Below are 27,873 nucleotides of genomic sequence, written 5' to 3'. Positions count from 1 at the left end.
CTACATGGAGGCTACATATTGTATATCAGTTTATCTACCTCTACCCGATAAAAACAGTTTAAATGGCTTTATTGGCCAATCTACCGTGCGTTTGTTTGTAATCTCTCAGTGCGGACTACCACACACTTCCGTTCCGTTGCGCGAAGATGCTCGTGTCGCTGGCGCGAGAGGGCCAACTCCATGGCAACGGGACACCAACAACACCTGCTGTAGACAGGCTAATATGGAGGAGCCGAGGATTGAGAAACTCAAACTGTCACCTAAAAAAGTTTTTATCAACAACATAGACTCATACGCTTCTAAATATATTGCCAAGGTAAATATACTTCAATGTGGAATATATGAATAGAGTTAGTTAAGCTGTAGCTAACGTTAATGTGAGTCAGCACTGCAGTTATTTTAACGTTAACGTTAGCTACGTGGGTTGTAGAGTAAAGATGATGAAATGCAGCTAACGTTAACGTTAGCACACACACTGATAACATGTTTGTGGACAACTCTGGTCAGCAACATAAACGAGTATACGAATTTATCTTTTCTGCAGTTGTTGTGCGCATGTGTGGCCGAAGCACCTGTTGATTCTGATGGAGAGATAAAGACCGAGGAAGAGGAGAAGAGGGAGACATCAAACCGCGGCGGGGAAGCAGCTTTTCACGTTGTTGGAACAGTTTCCGACAAATCTGACGACAACAGGCCATATGTCCTGGAGGAGTATTTAGTAAGTACTTAATCAATCAAAAGCTCTCCAATAGTTGTGTATGCCTACTGCAACGCTGCAACGCATTCTCATCAACGGATTCGTGCAAAATCAGTATGAACATATTAATCTACTTAATACGGTGGCCCTGAAGTGCAAACCACGACAGCAAATCCCACAACATGATGGCATTGGTGAGACTGAAATGGAAAAGGTAGGTACACATTATATTGCTTGTGTGGCACATAGTATATTTTGGGGTATTTTACACTGTTATTTTTTATTTTATGTATTATTAAATACAAAAATGAACGATACCGCCATTTAACTTATTTCTTATCAAGGCACGAGTTTGTCCCAGCCACTGAAGATCAGCTGGACTGACCGTTTTTTAATTATTTCTTTCAGGTGGGTAAATGTCTCCAAAGCACTTTTACATGCGTTTTAGTAAAGTAATGTTAGTCCGTCTGTTGTGTTTAATCTACTATTGTGCTTCGTTAAAGGAAATGCCTGTCATTCATTATACTAGTGTAGCTAGTTCCCTGGGGATTTGGGATTAAATAACACATAAAAAAAAAAAAAAAAAAATCACGGTGTCAAATAACCCCAAAAATATACTGTGTGCCACACAACCAATCAGGAAGAGAATCAGTGTCCAAAACGTACCTATCCTTTCCGTTTCAGGCTCACTAATGCTGTCGTGTTGTGGGATTTGCTTTTGGGTTGTGTGATTTGCTGTCATGGTTTGCACGTCAGGGCCTCCGTAACTTAAGGGTCAACTTAAATCCAGGAATTCTGACATTTCTTTTTGACGTTTTGTACGTATGCAAGCAACTTGACAGGGAGGAGCTCCTTTCAAAGCTGATGGACTGTGATGTTATCATCTACAACATTAGCCAGCACGCTGATCAGCTGGAGGAAGCCCTCTGGGCTGTTTCAGGTAAGGACTTCTCTATTGGCTGGTTGATAGCTTTACAGGCTGTTCATTCTAAGTTTTCTCAACACTGTTTACACCTGTTCTATTGAATGTCTACAACTGCATTTACAGTATGTAGGCTGACATAGGTTTGATGTTTAATATTCAATCAGAAATCAATATTATCTGTCCTGTAATGATTACTTGAGGTGCTGGAATGGTACCCATTACTCTTATTTTTAATTGCCTGTAGTGTCACATTACTATTTTTTCATAATGTTGCTCACAGATACAGTCCCTTGGGGGACTATCCGTCTGTTCTCAGAAATACTACTACAATCACTAATAATATCAAAACATAAGTCCCATCAACCACATCTGTGTCTGATGTCGTACCATGTTGTACCGACTCCAAGTTCCAGAAACTGACCTAAAGTGCTGTCTAATATATCGTTGCTGATACCTTTAAATATCTTATCTGTAGATAAGTTTTGAAAATAATATGTAACTTTTCAAGTATGTCTGAATTCATGTTTTTTTTTCTTTAACCAAACAATAGGGAGAGATTGGCTGCAGCCTACACCTCAGCAGAATCTGAAATGCATTGAATTTGTAGAAAATAATTAGATATAATAATATTAATAATAATAATTGAATTAATGAATCAGGTAATGACTCCTCTTGTATTGTGTCTGTAAGCTCTCCACAATGAAATGGGCCATTTTTCTGGACCAAAGATGTTCATCCTCGTCTCCACGGTGATGACCTGGGCCTGCAGCAAGCCACTCAGTCCTGTAAGTGGACACATACAGCACCTTTGGCTAGCCTAACATGTCATTTTTGTGTATAACATGAGGCCTTTTTTTTTTTTTTATTCCTCGTGACATATTGTAATATAAGCTGGCTGGAACCTATTTGTGCATTAATGAATTTTAATTGTATCCCTGATGGTTAAAAGCATGCACTATGTAGTCTATAACATGTATAAAATAAATAATAAAAACTAAACTGCCCATCACAGAGTATTTTCCTTTAATTGACCCCTTTTCTGACCAACAGCCTTAAAGCCCCAATATGTTCACCTTACAATGATAGTGTGAAACACAGAAAAGCCACAAATCTGATTCCTCACACTAGATAACAGCGATACATTGATTATCAAAATTGTAAAACACATTGATTCATTTTCTGTCAACAATATTAGCTATGATTATTCTTTGTTTTATGGGAATTGAAAATATTTTTTAACTTCATACATGTGAGTACCTGCTATGTGTCATTTATCTATCACAATATGTCATTTGTTTTCACTGTAACCCAATGAATTACTGTTCATTTTTACAATGTCCCCACTCTGTTTACTCACTAACTCTGGTCCTATCAGATGTATATTTAAGTATAAGTGTAAAGGATACTGTTGTTGTAAGTAGCATCCCTCTTGTTGTCTGTGTTGTGTAACAGGATGCCACTTTCACTGACGAGGAATTCAGGAAAAGAAGAGCACATCCCAACTTCATACAACACATTGACCTGGAGAGGAGGGTGGTCAAGATGGGCAAAACTGTGAGTTTTTAAATTCCTTTACATTCGGTATAAGAGAGACACATGATTCATACGTCTGGCTCTGTCACATGGCTGTTGCTTTTAGAACAGGACATTGTTCTCGACATACGTAGTGGCCTCAGGACTTCAGTACGGGATGGGAGAGCAGGTCTTCCACTTCTTTTTCAAGGTGAGATTTTCAAAACAACTGTTGCTGTTCTCATTTACGTGTCTGTCTATTTATAACTGAAACCGAAAGTCTGAATTGGAGATCCACTTGGTTCCTAATAACTCAAACCTAATCGAGGGCCGAGTCAGGCCGAGTCCAAACTATTCTAACTGTAGGGGACAAACACACTGAGGCAACATCTCCACCGCTAAGTTTTGTTTTTTTAGCGGAGTTTCGAGCCAAAAGCGATCTCTGTGCACACAAGTGTTTTTAGCTCCAGTAGAAGAACTAATCTCTGTTTAAACTAACACGCCCAAACCTCATATCTCATCAACATTCTCTTATACTGGGCATGGACAGGAGGCAGTGTGGAGGCTCCGCCCGTTGCTGGTAGTTGCCATGGTAATGTTAGTAGCTTAGGCTCAGAGAACTAGACGTCATGAGCGATAAGACCCAATCAGGCAGCGAAATGTTGGCGTTTATTAATACTAAAATAGTCACGCACTATAGCTTTAAGTACACATTTCACACTACAAACAGTGTGTAATGTGTGAATTTGCTTCCCACGTGTCACTAATTGAACTAATCTGTATCATTAGACAGCATGGCTGGGACAGGAACATGAAATACCTGTTTTTGGAGACGGCAACAACATCGTCCCCACGATTCACGTCACTGACCTGGCAAGGTTGGACACACCCGCATGATTCTTCTTAATAGCTTCTGAACAACAAAAGGCGTTAAATAATCTGACCTTACGACTTCGATTTATGACATAGACATGAGATATACAGTCATTATTTATATGCTAAAAACAATATGATTTCTTTGGGATACAGTGTGATTCAGAATGTGATTGAACATCAGCCCAAGAAGTATTACCTGCTAGCTGTGGACTATTCCAACAATACCATGGAGGAGATTGTGAAGGTGTGTGTACCAACTGATCAAGAAATCTTTTGTCTAAATTAGACATGTGTAGGCCTGTAACAATTATTACATTATTGTCTAATTGTCCATTTTTTTGACATAATCGCCGTTTTTTTGTTTAACCACAATTAATTGCTAACATTAGCTAAGGTCTTAAGGTGTGTGACTGGTAATTGTAGATTTTGTTTAGATATGCCAAATTGTATATATATATGTGATTATTGGTCGGACTTTATCTTTTTATTATTATTTCAATTGTCAGTTGTTGGCACTTGACCGTTTACAGGTCATAGCAACAAAAATGACAAGGGGGGGGGATACAGTTAGAAAAAATGTTTAATGATAATAAAGAGGTGTGGTTTACCTCATAGGCTGTGTATCTGTGTTATTATATTATCTGGCTCACATGACAGTGATATACCCATAAGATGTATCCTGGGATTCATTCAAAACTTTATTTGTTTGAAAAAGTATTAAATAAATAAACGTTTTTAAATTTGACTGAAAGAGACAATTACAGCATATTGTTAATCGCAATTCTTTCTGAGACAATTAATTGTACAGCAAAACTTGGAATTGTTACAGCTCAAGACACATGTCCCTATCACTGGATTGAAAATGTAATAAAGCCTGTTATGTAAAAACAAATATTTGAATCTGTTAGAATAACTGATCAATATAGAACTTTATTATAATATACAAACGAAACAATGTATCAGGTTTTATTACATTTGGGACACAGTGATACAGTATACTCAGCTATATTTATATAAATGCTTGATACAGTATGTTTCCTATATACAGATACAATGATATGTGCGTTCTCTGTCCACCAGGCAGTTGCCTCTGTACTTGGACCAGGGAAGATCCAGAAAAGGCCATTTGAGGAAGCCTTCCTCACACAGGACCTGAGTGTATGTTGTACCTCTTTAAATGACAATTACTTTACTGCAGTGCTCAGGAGGTATGCTCAGGTTTGTTTTTATGTGTTGTATGGCTGAAATAATCATGATCTTGCTCCAGTATTGCTATTGAACTAGAAATGAAGGCTGACTTCCTCCTAGCTCAAAATTTCCAGAGCTTTAAGAACATAGTGCAGCATATTTTAGAAACACACTTATTTGCTTTCTTTCTGAGAGTGAGAGGATATATTTATATTTATATATATATATATATATATATATCTTATGTTTGCGTGTTGCTGAAATCAGGACATGGTTAGTTTAGCTTAGCATTAAGACTTGAAGCAGTGTTAGGGAAAACCTGGCTCTGTTCAAAGTCAAAAATACACCACCGACCCACCAATAACTCTAAAGTTACTGAATAGACATTATATCTGGTGTGTTTAATCTGTACAGTAAAGGAAATGTAAAAATGCCTGTGTGCAGCTTCCTGGAGTCTCGTCATCACAGCGAGATGGCCAGGTTTGGTGTTGTTGCGTCTGTACAGAGACAAAAAAAATCCAAAACCTGTGCTCTCTGACCAAATGTGGCAACCCGTCCTACAGCAAGAGGTGCTGCAGAGAGTTGCCTGACAGATGATAAACTGCTGTTATTAATAAAATAGTTCCAGCCCAAAAACCTCAATTTGTTGTTGTTTTTGTATTTCTGATTAAACTGGAGAAATTGATTAGTGAGCTTTAGAGGTGTTGGTAGGTGCATAGGTATAATTTACAAGGGGGATGTTTTTTTTAATCATCTTTTTCATGTATTTAGAACAGCTGAAAAGAGACAGGAAATGAGGGAGCGAGAGGGGGGATGACAGAGCAAAGAGTCTCGGGTTGGATTCACACCTGGGCCACTGGCAAGGACTGAGCCTACATGGGGCGCACACTCTACAGTGAGCTAGAGGCTGCCCCGTAGGTGTATTTTTAAACTTTTTGGACAGAGCAGGGCTGGTTGATTCAGTCTTAAGCTAAGCAAGGCTGACCACATCCTGACTGCGTACTGAAGACACGGACATGAGATTGAGATCCATCTTTTCATCACACTCAGAAACAATAAGGAATCAGCTTATTTCCCAAAACGTTAAATCATTCCTTTTAAGCTCTATTGACATGTTATTTCCCCTTGACAGGTAATGGAAATTGATTCCTTGCTGGTCAACCTATGCATGGAGGCTGTCCATGTCAAGGAACTGTTCTCTATGAACTGGCTGTGTGAGTCTGGTCTGGTGGAGAACATGGAGCTCATTGTAGAGGAATACCAGCAGAGCAGGGGACTACTGGTACGTACTAAAGCACAAACATGTCCCTGTCCACAGAATACACAATAGGGGGGGGGGGGGGAGGGGGAAGAGAGAGATGTTTTTTTGATCATGCACAACATGCAAGATTAAAATCCCCTCTTCCAGTACCACGGATATAAGGCCACTCAGCCAGCCATGCCAAAAACACTTATGCACGTTTAAAATACTTCTATTTTAGGTATTTAATTAAAATATCGTCTAGGCTATTGGTGAAGTATGATCACTCTGAGGGGGGGGGGGATACATTTTGTCCCCACCGGGGATACAAATAATTCAGCAGAGGCAGGGATATGTAGACCAGAAAAGGGGGAAATCCCACACAACCCCCCGGCAAATTGCACCCTGATGACAGTTGTCTTGGTTCTCATTAAGTTGTACAAGATAATTAAGTGTGTTCTCTGCAGCCCATCCGCCTGTGTGTACTGGGTCCTCCTGCGGTGGGAAAGAGCACAGTGTCCAAACAGATCTGTCGTTACTATAAACTCCATCACATCACACTGAAGGAGACCATCTCTGAAACCATCGCACAACTGGTGAGCTTCTCCTAAGGCACACAAACACACATACACAAATAGGCATACATACATTTCCTGACCTGTGCACATATTTTAATGTCCTTACAATTCCATTTCTGTCCCTATTTCTAGGAAGATAATGTGAAGAACGCTGAGCCAGATGCAGACAATGATGACTTTGCAGCAGAGGCCAAGGAGCAGCTGAACAGCCTGAAGGAGAGTATGGAGCAACACGCAGGTACTCACCGTGACAACCAGGGTTTACTTGCCCTTGCCACTTGCATACAGTCCTAGAAACACCCACTTTGTCTGTCCTTCTCACTGATTAGTCCTTGGTTCATGTCAGCATTCAGTCCCTTCCTCTATCTTCAGCGTCAGTTTGAAGAGAGCAGTGCAGAAGAGAGACGTCAGGCGGAGCAAAACGCTCACACCATAGTGAAGAAAAGGGAGCTGTTTAATCCCTGTCAGACACTGTTGGATTTTGGGGATTATAATCCCGTTTTGCCCAGTATTTTTGTTTTGAAGCTGCAGTAGGTAGAAAGGAAAATAATGGAAGAATTTGAAGTAGAGTGAGACCTCTCTCCCTCTCCCCTCTCTGTCCAGTCCCTCCCATCAGATGATCAAGGGCATACACTAACATTTACGACTACTTGTTATTATTCTGAATAGTAAGGTGATGATGAAATCACAATAGAACTTAAAAAAACTCTGCTCCGCATCTATCTGGGCCTGTGGCCTTACCGCTCGGAAGTGCTAATTGACCTGATCACTGAAGATGGTATTATATTTGTTCTTTAATTTCATGATACAGTAGAGATCTTTCATGGACAAAGATGATGTTCAGATCCTCTCTGCTGCACGAAGCTGTACCTCTCTTTCGGCGAGCTGTTCATGCCTTTCCTTTTTTTTTTTTTTTTTTTAACAAGAGCTTCACAAGCAATTATTTTTGCCTCCTACAACTGCTTTAAAAGATTCCAACAAAATAGAATGGAAAAAACAGCACTGTTATCATTACCTGACAAAACCTTATCCATATACTGGTGAAAATGTGGTAAGGACAAATTAAGAGACATGGTAAGGGGATTGTGATCTGAAATCAAGATTCCCTGGTATTTTGTTTGCAATACATTTGAGATCAGCTTAGAATCAATAACGAAATAATCCGCGCGAGGGGATGTTTTACGCACATGTGAAAAGAATGACTAATCTTCTTCCGTTCGGTGCTGTTTACTTCAATAATTTACTAAATCAAAGGATTATAATGAGGATATTTCCTAAATAGTGATTAGATATGTACCTGACAAATGTAAATAACAAGCCCGCCAGACTCGATTCAAGGATGGTCTTTGTTATTGGATGTGATGACCAATAATGTAATAAACACCGTTACATTGGGGTTTTTTTTTTAAATCTGTCTTTCACAGGTCTTTCAACTTTATGGAAGTGCAGTACTAAATCATTGGAACGTCCAATTGCCAAAATATGTCAACTTCTTTGTCCATTAGGTCTTTTGGAAGATCAGCTGTTGGTGAGAGTGGTGAAGGACAAGCTGATGTCTAACCCATGCAGAAACCAGGGTTTTGTTCTCGACGGCTTTCCCAAGATGTATGAACAAGCCAAAGAGCTCTTCTATGGTGAGACACTGACACATACTGTGGCATGGTAACTGCACTACTGCATACTCAGTAAAACATGGATGCATATGATCTGTACATACATCAGTATGTTTTCTTTTTATTTCTTTTTCAGCTGAAGATCATGAATCAGAAGATGGAACATCCCAGATGTCTTCATACAGCAAGAAGATCATGCCAGGTCTCTGTAGTGCTATTTACCATGGAGGAAGTCACAGTTGAATGTTATTTAAGCGTACTTGTAGACCTTCACAAGGACAAACTACAAATATTTCACTCTAAACAAAGAGCAAGTTGCACAGCGCTGCGGAGGAGGATCTGGCAATGCGACACCATAGGGATATTTGTAAAAAGGCCTGAGTGTTGTACTATCTGTAATGGTTTGCCTGTGTGTGCCACACAGAGTTTGTGTTGTGCTTGGATGCGTCGGATGCCTTCCTGAAGGATCGGGTGATGAACCTGCCTGAGAGGCAGGTACAGGAGCACAACTACACTCAGGAGCACTTCCTGCGACGACTGGCCAGATACAGAGAGAGTAACGCAGAAGATGATACTGTTTTAAACTACTTTGATGAGCTGGACATCGCCCCTCTGTGCCTGGGTAATCCATGAAGCATGATATACCTGTAGTAAGGAAGGGTTCGTTGGCTAAGCTGTATGTTCAGTATTCACCACAACTAGTGCTGTACATTTTTGACGCCTTGAATGCTGATGAGTACAGAGGCCCTAAAGGGACATGGGGAATTTTTCTTTCTCTCGTGCATACAAGATACTTTCTGGTGAAAACGTGAAAGTAGCTAGCAAAAAAAAAGTACTGCTAATGTTATGTGGCGAAAGTTAATGTTCAGTTAATCAGTTAACAGTTGCCTTGTCATCTTTAAGTTTGTTGATGCCACTATCAGGTACATTTTGTTGCGTTTTCAGGAAGATGAATACCCAGGAGTGTGATTCTTCCGGATAAATCCGGAAATCCGGCTTTAACAGAAGCTAACTGGCGTAAGCTGACAGCTGACCAACGCTACCAAGTGATCGGCGGAGACAGGGAGTACATGTATTTGAAAGAGTCCGGCAGTTGTGGCAGACGAAGGTCCAGTCGGGAGTTTGGATGGAGAGTCCACTGAAGTCCACTGTGGTCTGAAGGGATAATCCTCGCTAGCGGTAACCGTTAGTCGGGAGGTTGACAGCTAACGTTAGCCAGCTGAAGCTAACAGTCAATCGATGGTAACGTAACGTACGTTACACAGGCTGGCAGCAGCACAGAGTCTAGAGTTGATAAGTGGGGGTGGGGGTAGAAAGGTGTTGAGAATGACCAACACCTAATCTTAAACTTAGGGTACTTAATTTACTACGACCCATTCAGAGGTTACTTAAATTGGGACGTTCAGTCAAAATCAAGCATGTCACCTTTAAACGGGCTCTCCGTTTACAGGGTTCAGGCTGGACCCTCCAGGTGATCATGCTGCTCTGGGGGACCGGCTGTGCAGTGAGAAGCCGCTGCTGACGGGCGCAGAGCTCTGCCGGAACTCCGACTGCTGTCTGTCCACGCGGCCATCTGACGGCATCAGTATTACATTGAGACAGTTTCATTACCGGTTCTGAGCAAGGAAAAACCCTGAAGTATAATCACAGACAGCCATAAAAACATTTAAATTGCAGAGTTAGAGTTAAAACAGATGAAAAGATGGAGAACCAGACAGACAATATGTAGTGTCAACAGAGAGAAATACGGACAATCGGACAGACAGTGACAACAAAGAACATACTGTAGAGAATGACAGTAACAGCATACAAACGGCATAAATAAACGTGCGCTCTTTAAAAAGTAGAAAGCATTGTTTGCCAGTTACATTAAATGTTTAAAAATCTGTTACATAAGGTACTGCTTATATTATTTCACCATCTGTACACAAATGTAATTAGTGAATGCACGGGTCCGTGGGTGGGGCTGCATGGGCATGGTGATATGGGCTGGTGTGGCTACAGTGCCAGTGCTGTCGCAGCGTCATGGGTGCGGCGTATATTTTCCTACTTTTTTGTCCTTTGCCAATCACACCTATGATACCTCGTCTGACTGGTACTCAGATTGGTTTCTCGTGCGCAACAGAAGAAAAAAAACTTCCCAATGTCCCTTTAGGAGCTCCGTAGATGAGGCCCAAATGAAAAATGTATTCAAGTGAATTTGCCATAGATTCAGCCTATCGCTGACAGATATTTTGATCATATTGTCAAACATTACTGTGTTCCCTGCCGTCCTCTCCAGAGATCACCAGTAGCAATGAACCTGACTGCCTGCTGCTGATGCAGAAGATCTTCGACACGGTGGGCCAGCCCAGGAACTACGGCCCCAGCAGCCAGGAGGTGGAGGAAGAGGAGAGGAGGAAGGCTGAGGAGAAGATGAGAAGAGAAGCCCAGGAAAAGGCTGAGGAGGAGAGGAGGGAGGCAGAGGAGGCCAAACACAGGGCTGTATACTGGGAGGAGTGGGTAGGTACTGGGGGGAGAGCTGTGGTTTGGTTGTTGTTTGGAGAAGGATATGTGATGCTTCACAAATCAACTAGCAAGCACATCTGCTGTCATCACAAAGATCTATTACGGATAAGACTGTTTTCTAATATGGTTTTGGTATGTCTCGCCCTTTGTACAAAGTACACTGATAACATTGTACTCACCAAAGTAGAAGCAGTCACATCAGACTGGTTTGAAATCCAGACCCAGATTAACGTATTGAAGGAAAAAAAAAAGCTGAAAAGGTAAAATGATTACCCAAAATGTCCGTTTTAAATATCCATCACAGTTTACAGACAACTCACCGCTTCGACTTTGACATTCTTCGCTTTACTTACTGTAGATGTGTTTACACAGTTTTCCTATGCAATGAGCAACATTTCAGGTGCACTCACTTTTATACTTTTCTGAATGAAAGTAAGTGGTTTAGATAATCTGGCTAAACTGCAATGTTATTATTACTAATGTTATTATTACCAAACAAAATTAAGTTCTACTCAACCAGTGTATCCTTTAAGTGTTAGAGTTTGGTAGAGAACGGTGTTTGATAGGTTTGTAGATTCAGTTTGATGCATTACTGTGTGTGTGTGTGTGTGTGTGTGTGTGTGTGTGTGTGTGTGTGTGTGTGTGTGTGTGTCTCAGACTCTGGGTTTGGAGGAGGTCAGGCAGCAGGAGGAGGAGCTGCTGGAGGCCCACTCCGTCCCTATGAGGAACTACCTGATGGAGCACGTCATGCCCACTCTGACCCAAGGCCTGATCCAATGCTGCACAGTCCAACCACAGGACCCTGTGGACTTCCTGGTATTACCCTCAGCGCTGCTTATCACCTAATTCTTATCATCTGGCTTCACTTGATTTTGATCATGGTCCTTTCTTTTGGTTTGTCTCATTCCAGGCCGAGTTCTTGATCAAGAAAAATCCATTTAGCTACTGAAAGTGGAGGTAATTTCTTCTAGTTGCACCTGCACACGTGTCGAATGCAAACAAACTGAAATAAAATATTTTTTTCGCTTAATTTTTCCAAGCTCTTTAGTATATTAAAACTGAAGTCAATTATGTGCATCATTTTCTGTTGGAGCAAAACCTCCTGGAGTCTTTTAGACTTGTCCCAGTATTTCAGCCATCGCATGCCAAGTGTCCCTCGGTTCATGCTGGGATTTTGATTAGGTCTGATTTGTAAGTGGCCCATTCTGCTGCCCCTGTTGTATTTATACACAGCTTTGTTTGGGCTCCTGTGTGCCGGCCATTGCTTAAAAGCACCCTAAAAAGGCAGATGAAAGTGTGTATGAAGCCAAAAGCTAATTAGGAAGTTAATTTGCGTAATGAACTTGGTAAACTCCAAAGTAGACACGCTCGGGCCATAATTGCTTTGATTTGGCTTCTGATATCCAGGAAGGATAAATGTTACAAATGGCAGCTAATTTGTGTCTCTCTCATGTTGCCACTCGCGACTCCAAAGTGTACATAATTGGTTGCGACGGAACACCAAATTATTTCATTGTACATACTTAATCACCACATGGGGAAATTAGTTGAGTTTATTTGGGAAACATGGTGACGCAAGCCGCTGCAAGACAATTTTCCTGCACCATCTGTGAGTCCCAGGTACAAACACTATATGGAGAGTTTTCTAAAGTGAAACAGATTTTGACAGTAAATATGATAATACAATATTGTCATAGTCTCATGTAATCGGAAACATGGAGCACATTTTCTATCTTAGTGAACAGTCTGAAGATCTTGAATGTCATTGTCAAAGAGGTTCTACACTAGCACACGTGTCATAACATCAGCTGGTGCACGCAGCTGCAACTCTGTGAAGTACTAAGATCTTACTTCAGTACAAGTAAATGTCTTGTATTCAAATCTTACCAAAAAAAGTACTTAAGTATGGGCAGTAACATACATTAAGCATCCAAAGTAAAAGTAGGCCTACTAATTATGCACAATGGCCCCATTCGTCAGCGTTAACAATTTAATAATATCATATATAATCATTTATGAGTCACAGGGACCAAGCCATTTTACTTTTGACACTTTAAGTACATCTATCCATTAATTATCTGTAACCGCTTATCCTTTCAAGAGTCACGGGGAGCTGGAGCTGATCCCAGCTGACATTGGGCAAGAGGCGGGGTACATCCTCTGGCCAGTCCCTCACAGGGCTTGTCTCGCATTGCCAGACCCTCCTCCACAGCGCTACGGAGGAAGGTCTGGCTAGTCCACACAACATTCCAGGATTAGGTAACGTGCTCTGGTTTATTGGCATTTCTTTAAACCAAACACAATCGTCATGGGCGGTGCTAAGCTCCGGACGGAGCCACGGTGCCTCTGCAAAATAATCTCAGGAAGGAACTAGTTTTGGTGGAACATATGTACGTTCAAAAGTTGTTTTAGTCGTGCAACAGAAAACTCAGATTGGACAGATAGTCTAGCTAGCTGTCTGGATTTACCCTGCAGAGATCTGAGGAGCAGTTAACCATAGTCCTCACAAATCAGCCAGAGGTTAGAACGGCAACACAAAAAAGCAGAAAAAAAGTCCTGAAAATTAGGGACCTGAACAATTCCAGGAATGAAACACCGTCGATACAGACTATCACAGGGCTAACACATAGAGACAGACAACCATTCACTCTCACATTCACACCTATTGGAAATCTAGAGTAGCCAATCAATGCCTATATGTTGGACTGTTTGAAGACACCGGAGCACCTGGAGAAAACCTACGCAGGCACGGGGACCGGACAGCACCTGCTGGGAGGCAACAGTGCTAACCACTGCATCACTGTGTCGCTTACTATTAGTAGCCTACATTTAGTTCAAAATACTTTTACTTGTAATGGATTATTACATGGTAGTGTTGGTACTTTTACTTACATAAGTATACGTTTTAAGTACTACCAACACAGCTATGCCTGATTTGCAAAGGCTAACAATAATGGACAATGAGAACAGCCTATGAGCAGTATAACAGCCTACACTTGCTCTTTTTAGAGTTATGCATATTTAAATTTTCAGTTTCAACTTTTCCAATCCATATGTGCAATTATACCTGAATTACCAGGCAACCAAAATGTAGCTTTGACAGCCATTACATGTTCAGAGAAGATACTTAGAAGAATAGATGCCTTTATTGTAAATGTATCATTATAAACGTACAACGGAATATGGAGTGCTACTCCTGAAAGGTGCCACATTTAGATGGATGGCAAGTAGGTTTCAAGTTTCTGCGAGCTGAACAGAAATTAGAAAAGAGAAAACATTTTCTCTGTCTGCCTGATTTAAAGGAAATGTACTAAAACTTGAAATCTCATTGGCATGGACCTTTTAAATCTTAAAAGTTTATCTTTAAAGGTTTGAATGCGGAGCACCTTAACCCACACTAATCGGATGATAACTGGCTGCAAATAGACTGTAACAACACTAAAAGCAATACAGTGGGCCTTTTTGTTAGTCAAATAATAGATCCATGCTTAATGCATACAATACTTTGCATTTGAAGCACCAGAATCAAAAAATGCAACAAAAATGTCTGTCTGTGCTGTAGAAATGTTCAAGGCAGGGGTCAAATACATGTTTTTGGGTTAGGGAGACTTGAAGTGTGGAAGCAGGATGCTCCAAACCAAAGATGGCCTTTGACCTTTAGGTTAGAGTCAAGCTCCTACCTGGGTTCAATGTTTGGATAGGTCTGGTTTGATTTGATTTAGTTTTACTACCAGTGTTGTTGCACTAGGTGGCAGTCTTAGATCATGTATTAGCTGACAGGAGTTAGTCCCTCTCACTGAAGAGGTGACGATTATGGGATTTCTCTGTGTTCTTATTCTCTGGATTATCTGGGATGAGATGTTTTTATTTCTTTTTATTAAATGTACAATTAGGATGTACGACAGCAGCTGTCCTTCCACACTAGTCTTAGGTCACTTGCACAAACAGCACATGATTATGATGATACCTAGAATAACAACTATTATCAAATCCAACCCATCAGGAACCATCCACACTGAACTTCGGCGAGTTGTGAATGAAAAAAAGCCAAATGAAACTCGAGTAATATGAAGGTTAATAAGTTTGAGTTTCTGTTGGTTCAGCTCTTTGTTGTCCTAGTCAAGATGAGTATCAATGCTCATGTTGACAACCCAGTATGCTTATTATTCCATACAGTATTCCATAGAAACATAAAATGAAGGACCTCCTGCAGCGGAGGACTTCCTACCAGAAACTGTTTTACCGAAGGCGTAAAAGCTTCCATGAACCGACTACAGCACGTGTTGCATCAGAGTAGATGGACATATTAGCAGACATTTCTTTTGACGGGTGCAAATGTTCCATCAAAATAAGTTCCTTCCAGAGACAAACAACTCAGAACATTTTTCTGACGGCCACATTCTACTTCATGATGAATCATGCATACATTGAATTGAGCTGATGGGATTACATTGCACGGGAATTGTACCTCTACGATTTCATGTGTCAAATTAAATTGATTGAATAAGCTTTGTCAAGTCGGAAAAAAATAACTGTAAATTGTATAGGTTCAGACTGATCTGAGAAAAGATGCTGTACAAAAGAGGGCTGGCTATCCTGTGTGGTTACAAGTATTTGATAGCTGCTGGCGTGTATGTGTATGCCGAGAATATAGATTGTCAGTCAAGGGTGGTGGTTGTTGGCAAAAACAAAAAAAATCATAAGAAAGGAAGAAGTATTGATAAAAATGTAGAATAATAGACGAGTTTGAAAAGAAATGGGAACAAGAAATATATACTGTATAAAGGCCTACACATACATAAATATATGTATACATTCATAGTAGAAAGCTCAAGTACCTTACCCACTTTCCTGTGTAGACATCCAATCTGGCAAACCGTTTATATGATATCTTTTTAAACACCAACGCCATATTATTTAAATTCTTAACATTTAATAGTCATTATTTTATTGTGCTATATTTCTGTCATGTCTGGTTCTTTCACATAGTTTTTGCCCTTTTAAACCATTTGAGTGTCACGTCCAGTGTCAGCAATTAGGTCATGTTTTCATTTTTCTAGTCAATATTTGAAACTCAAACTGTGTCTTCACTTCCGCTCTTTGTTTGCTTTCCCACCTGTGTGATCACCTGCCCCGCCCTAATGTGTTTCACCTGTGTCTAATTGTCTCCCCGCCTCCCTTAGCCTAACCCTTACTTTTTAATGATGTTATCATAGCACTTATTTCTAGCCACCCTTATGAGTTTTAAGTTTACTTCTATAAATTATTCCCTTTTACTGATAGTGGGAAATGGTCTGTCAAAACCTCCTAATATATTTTATTTATTTGATATTTTCCGGTATCTCTGGGAGCTGAGGGGCTGCATGGCTGACACTTCCCTGGCCTGCCCAGTGTTGAGTTGTATAATGTGGAGTTTTATAGTGTTGAGCTGTGCTGTGATTTGCTGTTTGGTTAATGAAGTAATGCATTTAAGGATTGGCTCCTGTGCTTTCTGTTTCGTTGTTGACAGTGACAGTCATTTTTACAGTGATATGTGTTCTGTAAAAAGGTCTATCCATTGTGAGATAAAGTGAGTTCAAGATGATAGTCTCCTTTACGTCAGTTATCGCAAACTTTGGTACAGTGTTTGGGAAGAGTGACTGACGATAGGTTACCTTGTATACAAAAGGATGGGGAGAGTGGAATCCTGCAGTCCAAGGTGAGGGACAATTTATCAGCGACTTCCTTCCAGAAGTTTGAACAGGTATGTATGTAATCCTCTGAAGTGTCAGGAGTGCAGAGTGAGCCATTTGGAGCATTGCTTGACTGGGATGGTGTTCTGTGCTTTACTGTATTCTAAATTTTAGGTTTATTTGCCATTAAGAACAATTTTGTACAGATTTTGGTTCGGGAGTCAAGATCAAGTGATTATATTTTCTCAATTTTTTTGTTGATAATATTTAGTTGTTAATCTGAATCTGCAGAGTTACTAATGTTATTAAATAAATGTAGGGGAGTAAAGAGTACAATATTTTCCCTCACAATTGTAGTGCAGTCAAAGTATAAAGTAGCAGATAATGAAAATACTCAAAATAAATTAATAATAATTAACTTTGCTCGAGTTTCTGCGCAGGAAAGTCACCGGACGCCACAATCTTCTGAACATAGTCACACAGAAATACAGAGAGAGTTGTGTGGAGCTGATAGTGACGTGCGTTACTTTGTAACACGTTATAATGCTCGCCTAGCTGCTAGCATGGCACGCCCTCATACTCTGCTTCTGACTGGCTAGTAGTCCTTACCTAGGTACTGTCAGGGCACGCCCTCATACTCTGCTTCTGACTGGCTAGTAGTCCTTACCTAGGTACTGTCAGGACACGCCCTCATACTCTGCTTCTGACTGGCTAGTAGTCCTTACCTAGCTACTGTCAGGACACGCCCTCATACTCTGCTTCTGACTGGCTAGTAGTCCTTACCTAGTTACTGTCAGGGACACGCCCTCATACTCTGCTTCTGACTGGCTAGTAGTCCTTACCTAGGTACTGTCAGGGCACGCCCTCATACTCTGCTTCTGACTGGCTAGTAGTCCTTACCTAGGTACTGTCAGGACACGCCCTCATACTCTGCTTCTGACTGGCTAGTAGTCCTTACCTAGGTACTGTCAGGGCACGCCCTCATACTCTGCTTCTGACTGGCTAGTAGTCCTTACCTAGGTACTGTCAGGACACGCCCTCATACTCTGCTTCTGACTGGCTAGTAGTCCTTACCTAGGTACTGTCAGGACACGCCCTCATACTCTGCTTCTGACTGGCTAGTAGTCCTTACCTAGGTACTGTCAGGACACGCCCTCATACTCTGCTTCTGACTGGCTAGTAGTCCTTACCTAGTTACTGTCAGGGACACGCCCTCATACTCTGCTTCTGACTGGCTAGTAGTCCTTACCTAGGTACTGTCAGGGACACGCCCTCATACTCTGCTTCTGACTGGCTAGTAGTCCTTACCTAGGTACTGTCAGGGCACGCCCTCATACTCTGCTTCTGACTGGCTAGTAGTCCTTACCTAGCTACTGTCAGGGCACGCCCCTCATACTCTGCTTCTGACTGGCTAGTAGTCCTTACCTAGGTACTGTCAGGGCACGCCCTCATACTCTGCTTCTGACTGGCTAGTAGTCCTTACCTAGGTACTGTCAGGGCACGCCCTCATACTCTGCTTCTGACTGGCTAGTAGTCCTTACCTAGGTACTGTCAGGGCACGCCCTCATACTCTGCTTCTGACTGGCTAGTAGTCCTTACCTAGGTACTGTCAGGGACACGCCCTCATACTCTGCTTCTGACTGGCTAGTAGTCCTTACCTAGGTACTGTCAGGACACGCCCTCATACTCTGCTTCTGACTGGCTAGTAGTCCTTACCTAGGTACTGTCAGGGACACGCCCTCATACTCTGCTTCTGACTGGCTAGTAGTCCTTACCTAGGTACTGTCAGGACACGCCCTCATACTCTGCTTCTGACTGGCTAGTAGTCCTTACCTAGGTACTGTCAGGGCACGCCCTCATACTCTGCTTCTGACTGGCTAGTAGTCCTTACCTAGGTACTGTCAGGGCACGCCCTCATACTCTGCTTCTGACTGGCTAGTAGTCCTTACCTAGGTACTGTCAGGGCACGCCCTCATACTCTGCTTCTGACTGGCTAGTAGTCCTTACCTAGCTACTGTCAGGGCACGCCCTCATACTCTGCTTCTGACTGGCTAGTAGTCCTTACCTAGTTACTGTCAGGGACACGCCCTCATACTCTGCTTCTGACTGGCTAGTAGTCCTTACCTAGTTACTGTCAGGGACACGCCCTCATACTCTGCTTCTGACTGGCTAGTAGTCCTTACCTAGTTACTGTCAGGGCACGCCCTCATACTCTGCTTCTGACTGGCTAGTAGTCCTTACCTAGGTACTGTCAGGGCACGCCCTCATACTCTGCTTCTGACTGGCTAGTAGTCCTTACCTAGGTACTGTCAGGGCACGCCCTCATACTCTGCTTCTGACTGGCTAGTAGTCCTTACCTAGGTACTGTCAGGGCACGCCCTCATACTCTGCTTCTGACTGGCTAGTAGTCCTTACCTAGCTACTGTCAGGGCACGCCCTCATACTCTGCTTCTGACTGGCTAGTAGTCCTTACCTAGTTACTGTCAGGGCACGCCCTCATACTCTGCTTCTGACTGGCTAGTAGTCCTTACCTAGGTACTGTCAGGGCACGCCCTCATACTCTGCTTCTGACTGGCTAGTAGTCCTTACCTAGGTACTGTCAGGGCACGCCCTCATACTCTGCTTCTGACTGGCTAGTAGTCCTTACCTAGTTACTGTCAGGGCACGCCCTCATACTCTGCTTCTGACTGGCTAGTAGTCCTTACCTAGCTACTGTCAGGACACGCCCTCATACTCTGCTTCTGACTGGCTAGTAGTCCTTACCTAGTTACTGTCAGGGCACGCCCTCATACTCTGCTTCTGACTGGCTAGTAGTCCTTACCTAGGTACTGTCAGGGCACGCCCTCATACTCTGCTTCTGACTGGCTAGTAGTCCTTACCTAGGTACTGTCAGGGCACGCCCTCATACTCTGCTTCTGACTGGCTAGTAGTCCTTACCTAGCTACTGTCAGGGCACGCCCTCATACTCTGCTTCTGACTGGCTAGTAGTCCTTACCTAGCTACTGTCAGGGCACGCCCTCATACTCTGCTTCTGACTGGCTAGTAGTCCTTACCTAGGTACTGTCAGGGCACGCCCTCATACTCTGCTTCTGACTGGCTAGTAGTCCTTACCTAGGTACTGTCAGGGCACGCCCTCATACTCTGCTTCTGACTGGCTAGTAGTCCTTACCTAGGTACTGTCAGGACACGCCCTCATACTCTGCTTCTGACTGGCTAGTAGTCCTTACCTAGGTACTGCACATGTGTGACTCCCAACAATGATGGAACAGAAGTGAGATGCCTCACTCTGTAGCTAAAACAGAGAGCTCAACACACAGCTGCAGCAATGTGCAGTACAACACAAATATGTTGTTTTCTGAAAATTAAACCATGTAAACCTATTCTGATATAACCTCTAAATACAATTATGAACCTGAAAATGAGCATAATATGAGCACTTTAACTCAATAATTAGTTAACAGAAGAACTTTAGTGTATGGGATTGTGTGCTGTTGCTATTTATTAATGAACTGACTTATTGACAGTATACAGCGACAGCACCAAATCCGGTGAGAACCTTTAACATTCGGCCACAGATGATATATGTTCCTTCATATAACTAATACAAGCCATCAGCTGCAGTAAGCCATGTATGTATGTATGTATGTATGTATGTATGAGTGTGTGGCAGCATCTGGGCTGAATCCACTCTCTCTGATGCTGGTCACTGTTCCTTAACACCCCTTAATCCCCCCACACACACACACACACACACACACTGAATCAAGCACCAGACACATGCATGCTCACACATACAGAACTGACAGACAAACATTGACAACCTGGCTGACAGACAAGTACACACACACACACACACACACACACACACACACACACACACACAACTAAAACTACAAATTCATAGCCAAATAGACAAAGACACACTTTTTAGAGACAGAATGACACACATCAAACTGCCGGTTTAAGTTGTCAGTGCCCCAAGCACACACCAAAACACACACACACACACACACACACACACTCCCAAACATTCTGCCACCAGCCTCGTTCTGAGCACTCAGAGAGGGAAAATGTGTTTTGTTGCTTAGGAACAGTTTGCCTTGCATCTCGGCAGGGGGTCTCCTTTTGAATATCATTATGTCCCCCTCGATTGGGAAGGACGACACATTTTTCTTTTCTGCCAATATTTATCTTCGGCTCCACTCGCTCTCCGGAGGCCCACAAAAACGTTTTTCATTGATTAAAGGCAGTGGAAAGCAGATTCCGCCCCCAGACGCCTCACCTCTTTTAATGTAAATTTATCAAAACGACTGCACGGCGCCATAGCAGGTGTCAAGGTTAGGAGCAGCAGCGTTTTGCTTTTCTTTGAGTGGAATCCTGAGGAGGGGAAAGGATGGTTATTAGGATAAAATGAATGTATGGTTGTTTGAGAGCCTTCATCTGGAAATACACAGCTGCTACAATACGGAGCTAGACAGAATCAGAAAGCCTAAACTCATACGCACATACCCATTCAAACATACATGCTGACTATGGCCAGATGAACTAAGTCTGGGGAAGAATGAGCTGTGGGTCCCTATAGACCCAATCGTAAGGTTTGTTTACAAGAACTTCCAGGGAGAAACCTCCTGCGTCTCGTACAGACAATTTACCAGCGCTGAGCAAACACGGGAATCAACTGGATATACTCTTATCTCCTCCTATCTCCTCCTCATATGTCAACACTTTGACTGACATTAGCTTGGAGAGCTAATTTACCTGTTGGGCCACAGACTAAAGGCCAATTTATGGTCCTGAGAGGCAGACCGTAACAACTGTGATTGGTCTGCTTGGCCGTGGCTTGGTACCATTGCATTTCCCCCCTAAGGTTTCGGAAAAGATTGTTGGGTGGTATGGCCGGGTTAGCTCAGTTGGTAAAGCAGGCGCACGTATATAGAGGTTGATTCCTTGACACAGAAAATCCAGGGTTTGAGTCCGACCTGTGACGATTTTCCTGCATGTCTCCCCCCCCCCCTCTCTCTCTTAAATAGCGTAGATTTAGCATATATTTTTTGCAGAGCTGACAGAGAGGTAGCTGGACATGTCCACGCCTTCAAGACCTAACTTTTTTTTCTTTATATAAACTTTGCATTGCAGTTTTTAGGCTCTCAGCTCTCATTAAATCCGAATCGGACCTAACGGCAGGAAACTGTCCAACTTGACCGTGGCTTTTTGTCACCGCCCCCGGCTGCTGCCGCCTGCTCCCGTCTACTTTACAGGCAAGGAACAGTTCCTCTCAAACGAGCCTAGTGTCTTCTGTCACGGCTAGATTTCCTAAAGCCTGGGGCACGTTCAGCCCCGACAAACCGTAGCAAAACGTGTACTTAAACTGAACCAGCGGTGCGTTGAACCCCCTCCATAGCACGAGTTTACATGCATGTCGCTGCTGATTAGGTAACACCTCTGACAAACCAACCAGATGATTGAAAACATATCTCAAAGCCTGTTGCACATAGTTTTACACCGTTTCCAGGACACATGTTCAACCTGGAAACCGTAGCAAAATGGTGCACATCGCTTTTAGAGTGAACATGCCCCAGACAAAATAGCCAAGGAGGAGGTGCAGATGTATAGTTTTCTCTCAGACCACTTGAATTACAATAAGCTGAAAGATTATTATGGAATTTTTGCCCAATGATGCCAAAAATATACTGCTTCCTGTAAGCAAGTTGCTTACGTCAGTTAAGTAGTCAACATAAAAACATTCAACGTTAACTTTTAGTTTCGTATGGGACACAAACAGCGGTCTCCTGTGTGAAAGTATGACCTAACATGGAGATGTATTCTACTGCCAGGTGAAAGCTCTCGTACATAGAGCTGTCCACTTGTGATCGGATCACTCAGGACGGATGTTAAAACCAAGTCGGAACGGGGCCTCTGTCCACACAGACCCAGACCCCTCGCATGGTTTTGGTGTGTACAAATTGTTTATACATCTGGCCCCCTGGAGTCTCATTGAGGGCGCTGACATTTTCTCACATCTCTATATTCAGCGGCAGTTGGACAGCATTTGTGGACAAGCCAAATTTGAATTTCATTGGGAGTATACAATACATGGAGCCTCAACTCGCCTGCTCCCCACTTCCACTCCCGTCGTCTGTTTCCAAAAAGTTGGCACAGCCACAAGAGCCCTGCTGAAGCATCCCCTCCTCTCCACTCACTATCTCTCCACTAATGAATGGGCATGTGTCATTCCAACAAGCAGGCCAACTTGAGAGAGGAAGAGGAGCAGTCTGCTTCCTCTTCTACCATAATGAGTACCAGCAGCTTCTTGGCTATTATCGAAGGAGAATGTATTAAGCCACCAGTCAGCGCAGTGCTGCGATACATTCATCTTTGTCTATTCAACATGATGTATATACAGTATGCTCTTGGTATTTAAAAGTGGGTATTATGGTTTCCAAATGATTAGAGCACCTTTGACTTTTTTTTACCAAGTGCTGTTAGGCTGGCTGGCACAGAACCGACAAAAACCCAAAAGCACAACTCAAGACAGGAAGTTAAGAGTATAGGCCGATTACACAGCGGGGGCGTGAGGAATAAACGACAGGAAAATGTGAAATAAACGCCTGTGAATATTTCGCATCAAAACTATTCATACCAGCAGCGATGCTATTTTGCGATAGTTGGTTAATATAATGTTAGAATATTCACGTCAGCTCATCTACCATGTCAGTGGGACAGTTTGTGGTCTTTCTGGTAGTCTCGCTTTGCCAGACCCTCCTCCAAAGCGCGCTGAAGGAGGGTCTGGCTACTCCACATAGCATTTGGGGATGGGAGGAAAAGGTGTTCTGGTTTAATGGCATTTCTTTAAACCAATCAGAATCTTCATGGGCATTACTAAGCTCCGCACAGAGCCACTCCAAAAGTCGTGGGAGAGAAAACTCAGATTGGACAGATAGTCTAGCTAGCTGTCTGGATTTACCCTGCAGAGATCTGAGGAGCAGTTAACCATTAGTCCTCAGAAATCCACTGAATTTAAAATTCCAACACAAAGAAAGTGGAAGGAAACAGAAAATACATGCATCCGGCGGAATTTCCTGCAGCACCGGAGCAATCCCGGAAAGTGACGGAAGATAAGGTGTGTGCAGACAAGAGAGAGCGATCAGAGCAGGAGAGTTAAAGTTTGGCGATGAAGAAATCAAGTAGCTAGGGTCTGCAGTTTGAGCACAAATAAATACTGCTGCTCCTCAAAACTACCGTAGGTGTAACATTACTGTGTCTTGTTTCCCTGGCTGCTGAATTGAGTGACGGGGTTTAGCGCTGGAGATCTCCCCCTGTGCTGTCCCACCACGGTCGGGAAGCTAACATGCTAATCCAAGATGGTAAACACGGTAAACAACCTGTGGACTACTAGTCTTGTTATTTTGGTGACTGTGAGGTTCCCTCTCATGCCATCCCCAGGCCAAAATATCAGTGTGATGCAAAGGCATAGCATACTTTGAGAAAGCAAATTGACATGAAATGTGCTGTGCATATTCACGTCTAGAAGCTCTCTGTCAGCTCTGCAAAAATTTATGCTAAATCTACGCTATTTAAGTAATTTCTTACGTATACGTAGTTGCATTTTGTGCACTCTGAATGGGTATTGTAGTAGTCTCCCTTTGCCAGACCCTCCTCCACAGTGCTGCGGAGGAGGGTCCTGCGAGTCCACACAGCATGCAAAAACGTGCTCTGGTTTATTGGCATTTCTTTAAACCAATCACAATCGTCTTGGGCGGCACTAAGCGCCGTACTGAGCAACCGTGCCTCTGCAAAATAGTCTCAGGAAGGAACTTGTTTTGATAAGCTAAACCTATAGTATCATTAAATTATCCAGGAGGAATTCACAGTACAGAAACATAGTCCCGAAACCACTTTGGTAGTCGATAGCAAATGTGTCACAATGTCTGTTGCTCGATCCAACACGTATGAGTATGTGTCTCTAGGGACTGTTGATTGGGTTAAGGGTTTTAGTCTTGTTGTATTTCACGTTTAAGCCCTCTGACCAACTACATGTAAATCAAGCCTTAAACAAAGCCAAATAAATGCACAAGTATTGACTTCACTGCAGACTATTATTAACAATGTGAAAGCTTTGACAATGCCACAATAGACCAGCTAACATTAGCTTAGTATGACAGACTTTGGACCAGCATTGTTGTCACTTTGACATATGTTAGGTTATAATGTTAAGATTTGAGACTAGTCAGGGTAAAGCTAATAACTAATATGGAATTATGGATATAGAGAACTGATGTAATAAATCAAAGGTGCTAACTGGTGTCCAACGGCAAATGTGAGTGGTTGCAGTTGGAGAGGGGGGAGAGGAGAAGCAGAAAGCACCCAGAGGACGCTGCAAGGGGTGGATGGGCCCCTGCCGGGCCCGGGCCTCAGGACGGATGGATGGAGGGATTGTGTTGACAAGGGGGAAAGACGAAGAGGAGGAGGAGGAGGAGAGGCAGCCACACATTCAGCAGGGAGGCTGAGAGCATCGGCCAGAAACTCATCAAAGTGCTGGAAACACCTCCAACAGCCCAACAACAGCAGGACCCATGTGTATGTGTGTGTGTGAGGTGGATGCTCATTTTAGGGAGCCAGCAGTTTGTGTATGTGTGTGTGTGTGTGTGTGTGTGTGTGTGTGTGTGTGTGTGTGTGTGTGTGTGTGCGCGCGTGTACGCTTGTGTGTGAGCTTGGAGAAGTCAAGGATGTTTTTGGGTGATGGATGGGAGCGTTGAGGGAGGCTTCGTTCAACCATTGTTCATTAGTAAAGTACACAACTGTCCTGCCTAATTGCTCAGCCATAATGTCAGACTGCGATGAATGATTACAACCAGTGCTGACCTATTCCTTCATCAGTGTGGAGCAAAACTTCACCTTATCATCCCCCAGAGGGACAACATACTGTGTGCATACTTCAACAGCCTAGTCCGGGTCTTTATTCTAAGGTGTAAAAAACACTTTCTTATCCTTAATGTGAATGATTACATCTTCAATGCGATCCCTATGTCATTTTGTTGATGTGTGGGTACACATGATTACTTATGTCACATAACATTGTTTAAGCTGTAGTCTATTTCTGTGTAAGGACAAAACCGGAATATTGTAGCCTAAATAAAGCTGATTCTGACATTGCAGCCCTTCTTGTGTATGCTTTTATTATGATTTTTTTCATGAACGATACACAGTAGGGCTGGGACGATATGCTTCTGTATTTGTATTGCAATTTTCATTTATTGCGATTCTAGAAGTATTTTCTACTTTAACAAAAACAAAAGTTGAATAATACACTTCTAGAGACATTACATCACAGATATTTCTAAAAACTAATAGTTTTCTACGAATGCACATCACATGTCAGTCAGTCTGACATTTATTTCATTTGTAAAGAAGAACATAACATGTATTTTCTGCGTTTTCTGCTTTCATTCTGTCTTGCAGGAAACAGATATGATGTAGTCGCCGTCAGCGGTACCGTATCACCAGAAACATTTTTGATCAATCAATGGTAAAAAAGGGGAAAAGAATCAATTTTAAACATCATCGCAAAAAAAGTTACGATACATACGACGGTGTCATTTTTCTTGTCACTGATGCTGCCATCAAATGATAAGCATATGAAGGCAGATCAAATTCAAATACATGTTTGTCATTTCAAATCAATTCAACTCCACTTTTTCAGTGGCCATGGATCAGACCAGTTCTTGAATTAGTACACTTCTCACTGGTATGGAGAGTTTCTGGCAAACTGGGTACCATTTATCCTTATTACCACCACTTTCTGACTGTCTGTATAACGCAATACAGTTCAACACCACCACATATCATAAAGGGAATCAACACAAGCCTAACATAACCTTCATGGATGGAGGATTTATTGCAGGACTGTTTTATTAGAATGCATTAGTGTTACTAGGTGGCCGTTATAAGTTAATTTCAGGGTTTAAAGATGCATGCTGCTGGATCAGAGCTCAGAGTCCTGCTAGCACACCTAAAAACCCAGTCCAGGTATGAAGTGTTTTACTTTTATAACACAGAAAACAATTTTGTTTGACTACTTTCTACATTTCAGTGGAAACAAACAGTCAAATTACATTTTATGAGAACTCGCAGAATACTTTGACCGTGCTGCTTGCTGTTTTCATTCAAGCATCTTTCCCTTTAGTCCTATCATATGCTGTGCTGTCAGCATGAATTTATAGTAATACTGTAGGAATTATACAACATTTGCATCTTACACTAGGGATTTACCTGACTGCATCAGCACTGTCACTCACTGAAAAACACTTTTAGAATTAAAAAGGTTGCTTTATTCTGCATTGTGTGTGTGTGTGTGTGTGTGTGTGTGTGTGTGTGTGTGTGTGTGTGTGTGTGTTGTATTTGTGTATACTGATATTCATGCCTTGCCCTCACTCCTTCCTAACTATGATAAAGTAGTCCCGGTCCTATCATGGACGCTGCCCTACTCCCACTGCCCAGGCATCTGCCTCCTCTGCCTCATGCCATCAGCACTGGATCAGGTTCAGATCGCCCGGGCTTCAGGGAGGGTTGGAGTGGTGGGGGGGGGGTCCAATGAGTGGGCTCGGGTTTGGCCCTGAAACCAGTTCTGGGCCCGCTTTGGCTGGAGGAGATGGAGGTTGGGAGGCCGCCATGCCCACATGGGTTATGATGGAGGAGGTCGAGGAAGAGGAGGAGGTGGATGAAGGCAATGAGCTGAGACATCAGGTGAAGTTGGTGGTGGGGGGAAGGGGGTGGTGGGGTTGAGTCACATTGGCAGCCACATGCTGCTGTCAGTCTGCTTCCACACGTACACAGAAAAATCACATCCACCTCCCATTCCAGCTCCGGGGCAGTGGAGTGTCATCTGGGAGGATGTGTGGATTGTGTGTGTGTGTGGTGGGGTGGGGGTGTTTGAATCTCCGATCCCACAGAGGAAAGGAAGAGATCTCCCCTGCTAAATCCACTCGTCTGATCTCATCTGTCAATCATTGGCTCTTTCACAAGTGATGTGTTGGTGAAGGGGAGGCGGTGCAGGTGGCTGTGGAT

The 27,873-nt window shown here is 42.7% G+C and overlaps 1 protein-coding gene across 1 annotated transcript; it reads left to right on the top strand.

Annotated features, from left to right (window-relative positions):
* The first annotated feature begins 223 nt into the window (after positions 1–223).
* ak7b (adenylate kinase 7b) lies at positions 224–12,161 on the top strand. The gene is made up of 18 exons (XM_078277419.1): positions 224–316; positions 545–718; positions 1,529–1,637; positions 2,313–2,407; positions 3,075–3,176; positions 3,262–3,345; positions 3,924–4,012; positions 4,164–4,254; positions 5,091–5,168; positions 6,331–6,480; positions 6,906–7,034; positions 7,149–7,254; positions 8,522–8,650; positions 8,766–8,831; positions 9,054–9,251; positions 10,911–11,131; positions 11,795–11,953; positions 12,048–12,161. Exons 1-18 carry the CDS (start codon positions 224–226, stop codon positions 12,084–12,086), a joined length of 2,112 nt encoding a protein of 703 aa, XP_078133545.1. The 3' UTR covers positions 12,087–12,161.
* Positions 12,162–27,873: the final 15,712 nt, after the last annotated feature.

Source organism: Sander vitreus, chromosome 20 (genome assembly GCF_031162955.1).
Source record: "Sander vitreus isolate 19-12246 chromosome 20, sanVit1, whole genome shotgun sequence".
Lineage (NCBI taxonomy): Eukaryota > Metazoa > Chordata > Actinopteri > Perciformes > Percidae > Sander > Sander vitreus.
This window is presented reverse-complemented; position numbering and strand designations above follow the sequence as displayed.

Excerpts from the sequence above, each read along its gene's own strand:
- ak7b (XM_078277419.1), top strand. The coding sequence starts at position 224 with ATGGAGGAGCCGAGGATTGAGAAACTCAAACTGTCACCTAAAAAAGTT. Across the intron at positions 317-544 it reads CTTCTAAATATATTGCCAAG|TTGTTGTGCGCATGTGTGGC; the intron begins GTAAATATACTT and ends TCTTTTCTGCAG. Across the intron at positions 3,177-3,261 it reads TGGTCAAGATGGGCAAAACT|AACAGGACATTGTTCTCGAC; the intron begins GTGAGTTTTTAA and ends TGTTGCTTTTAG.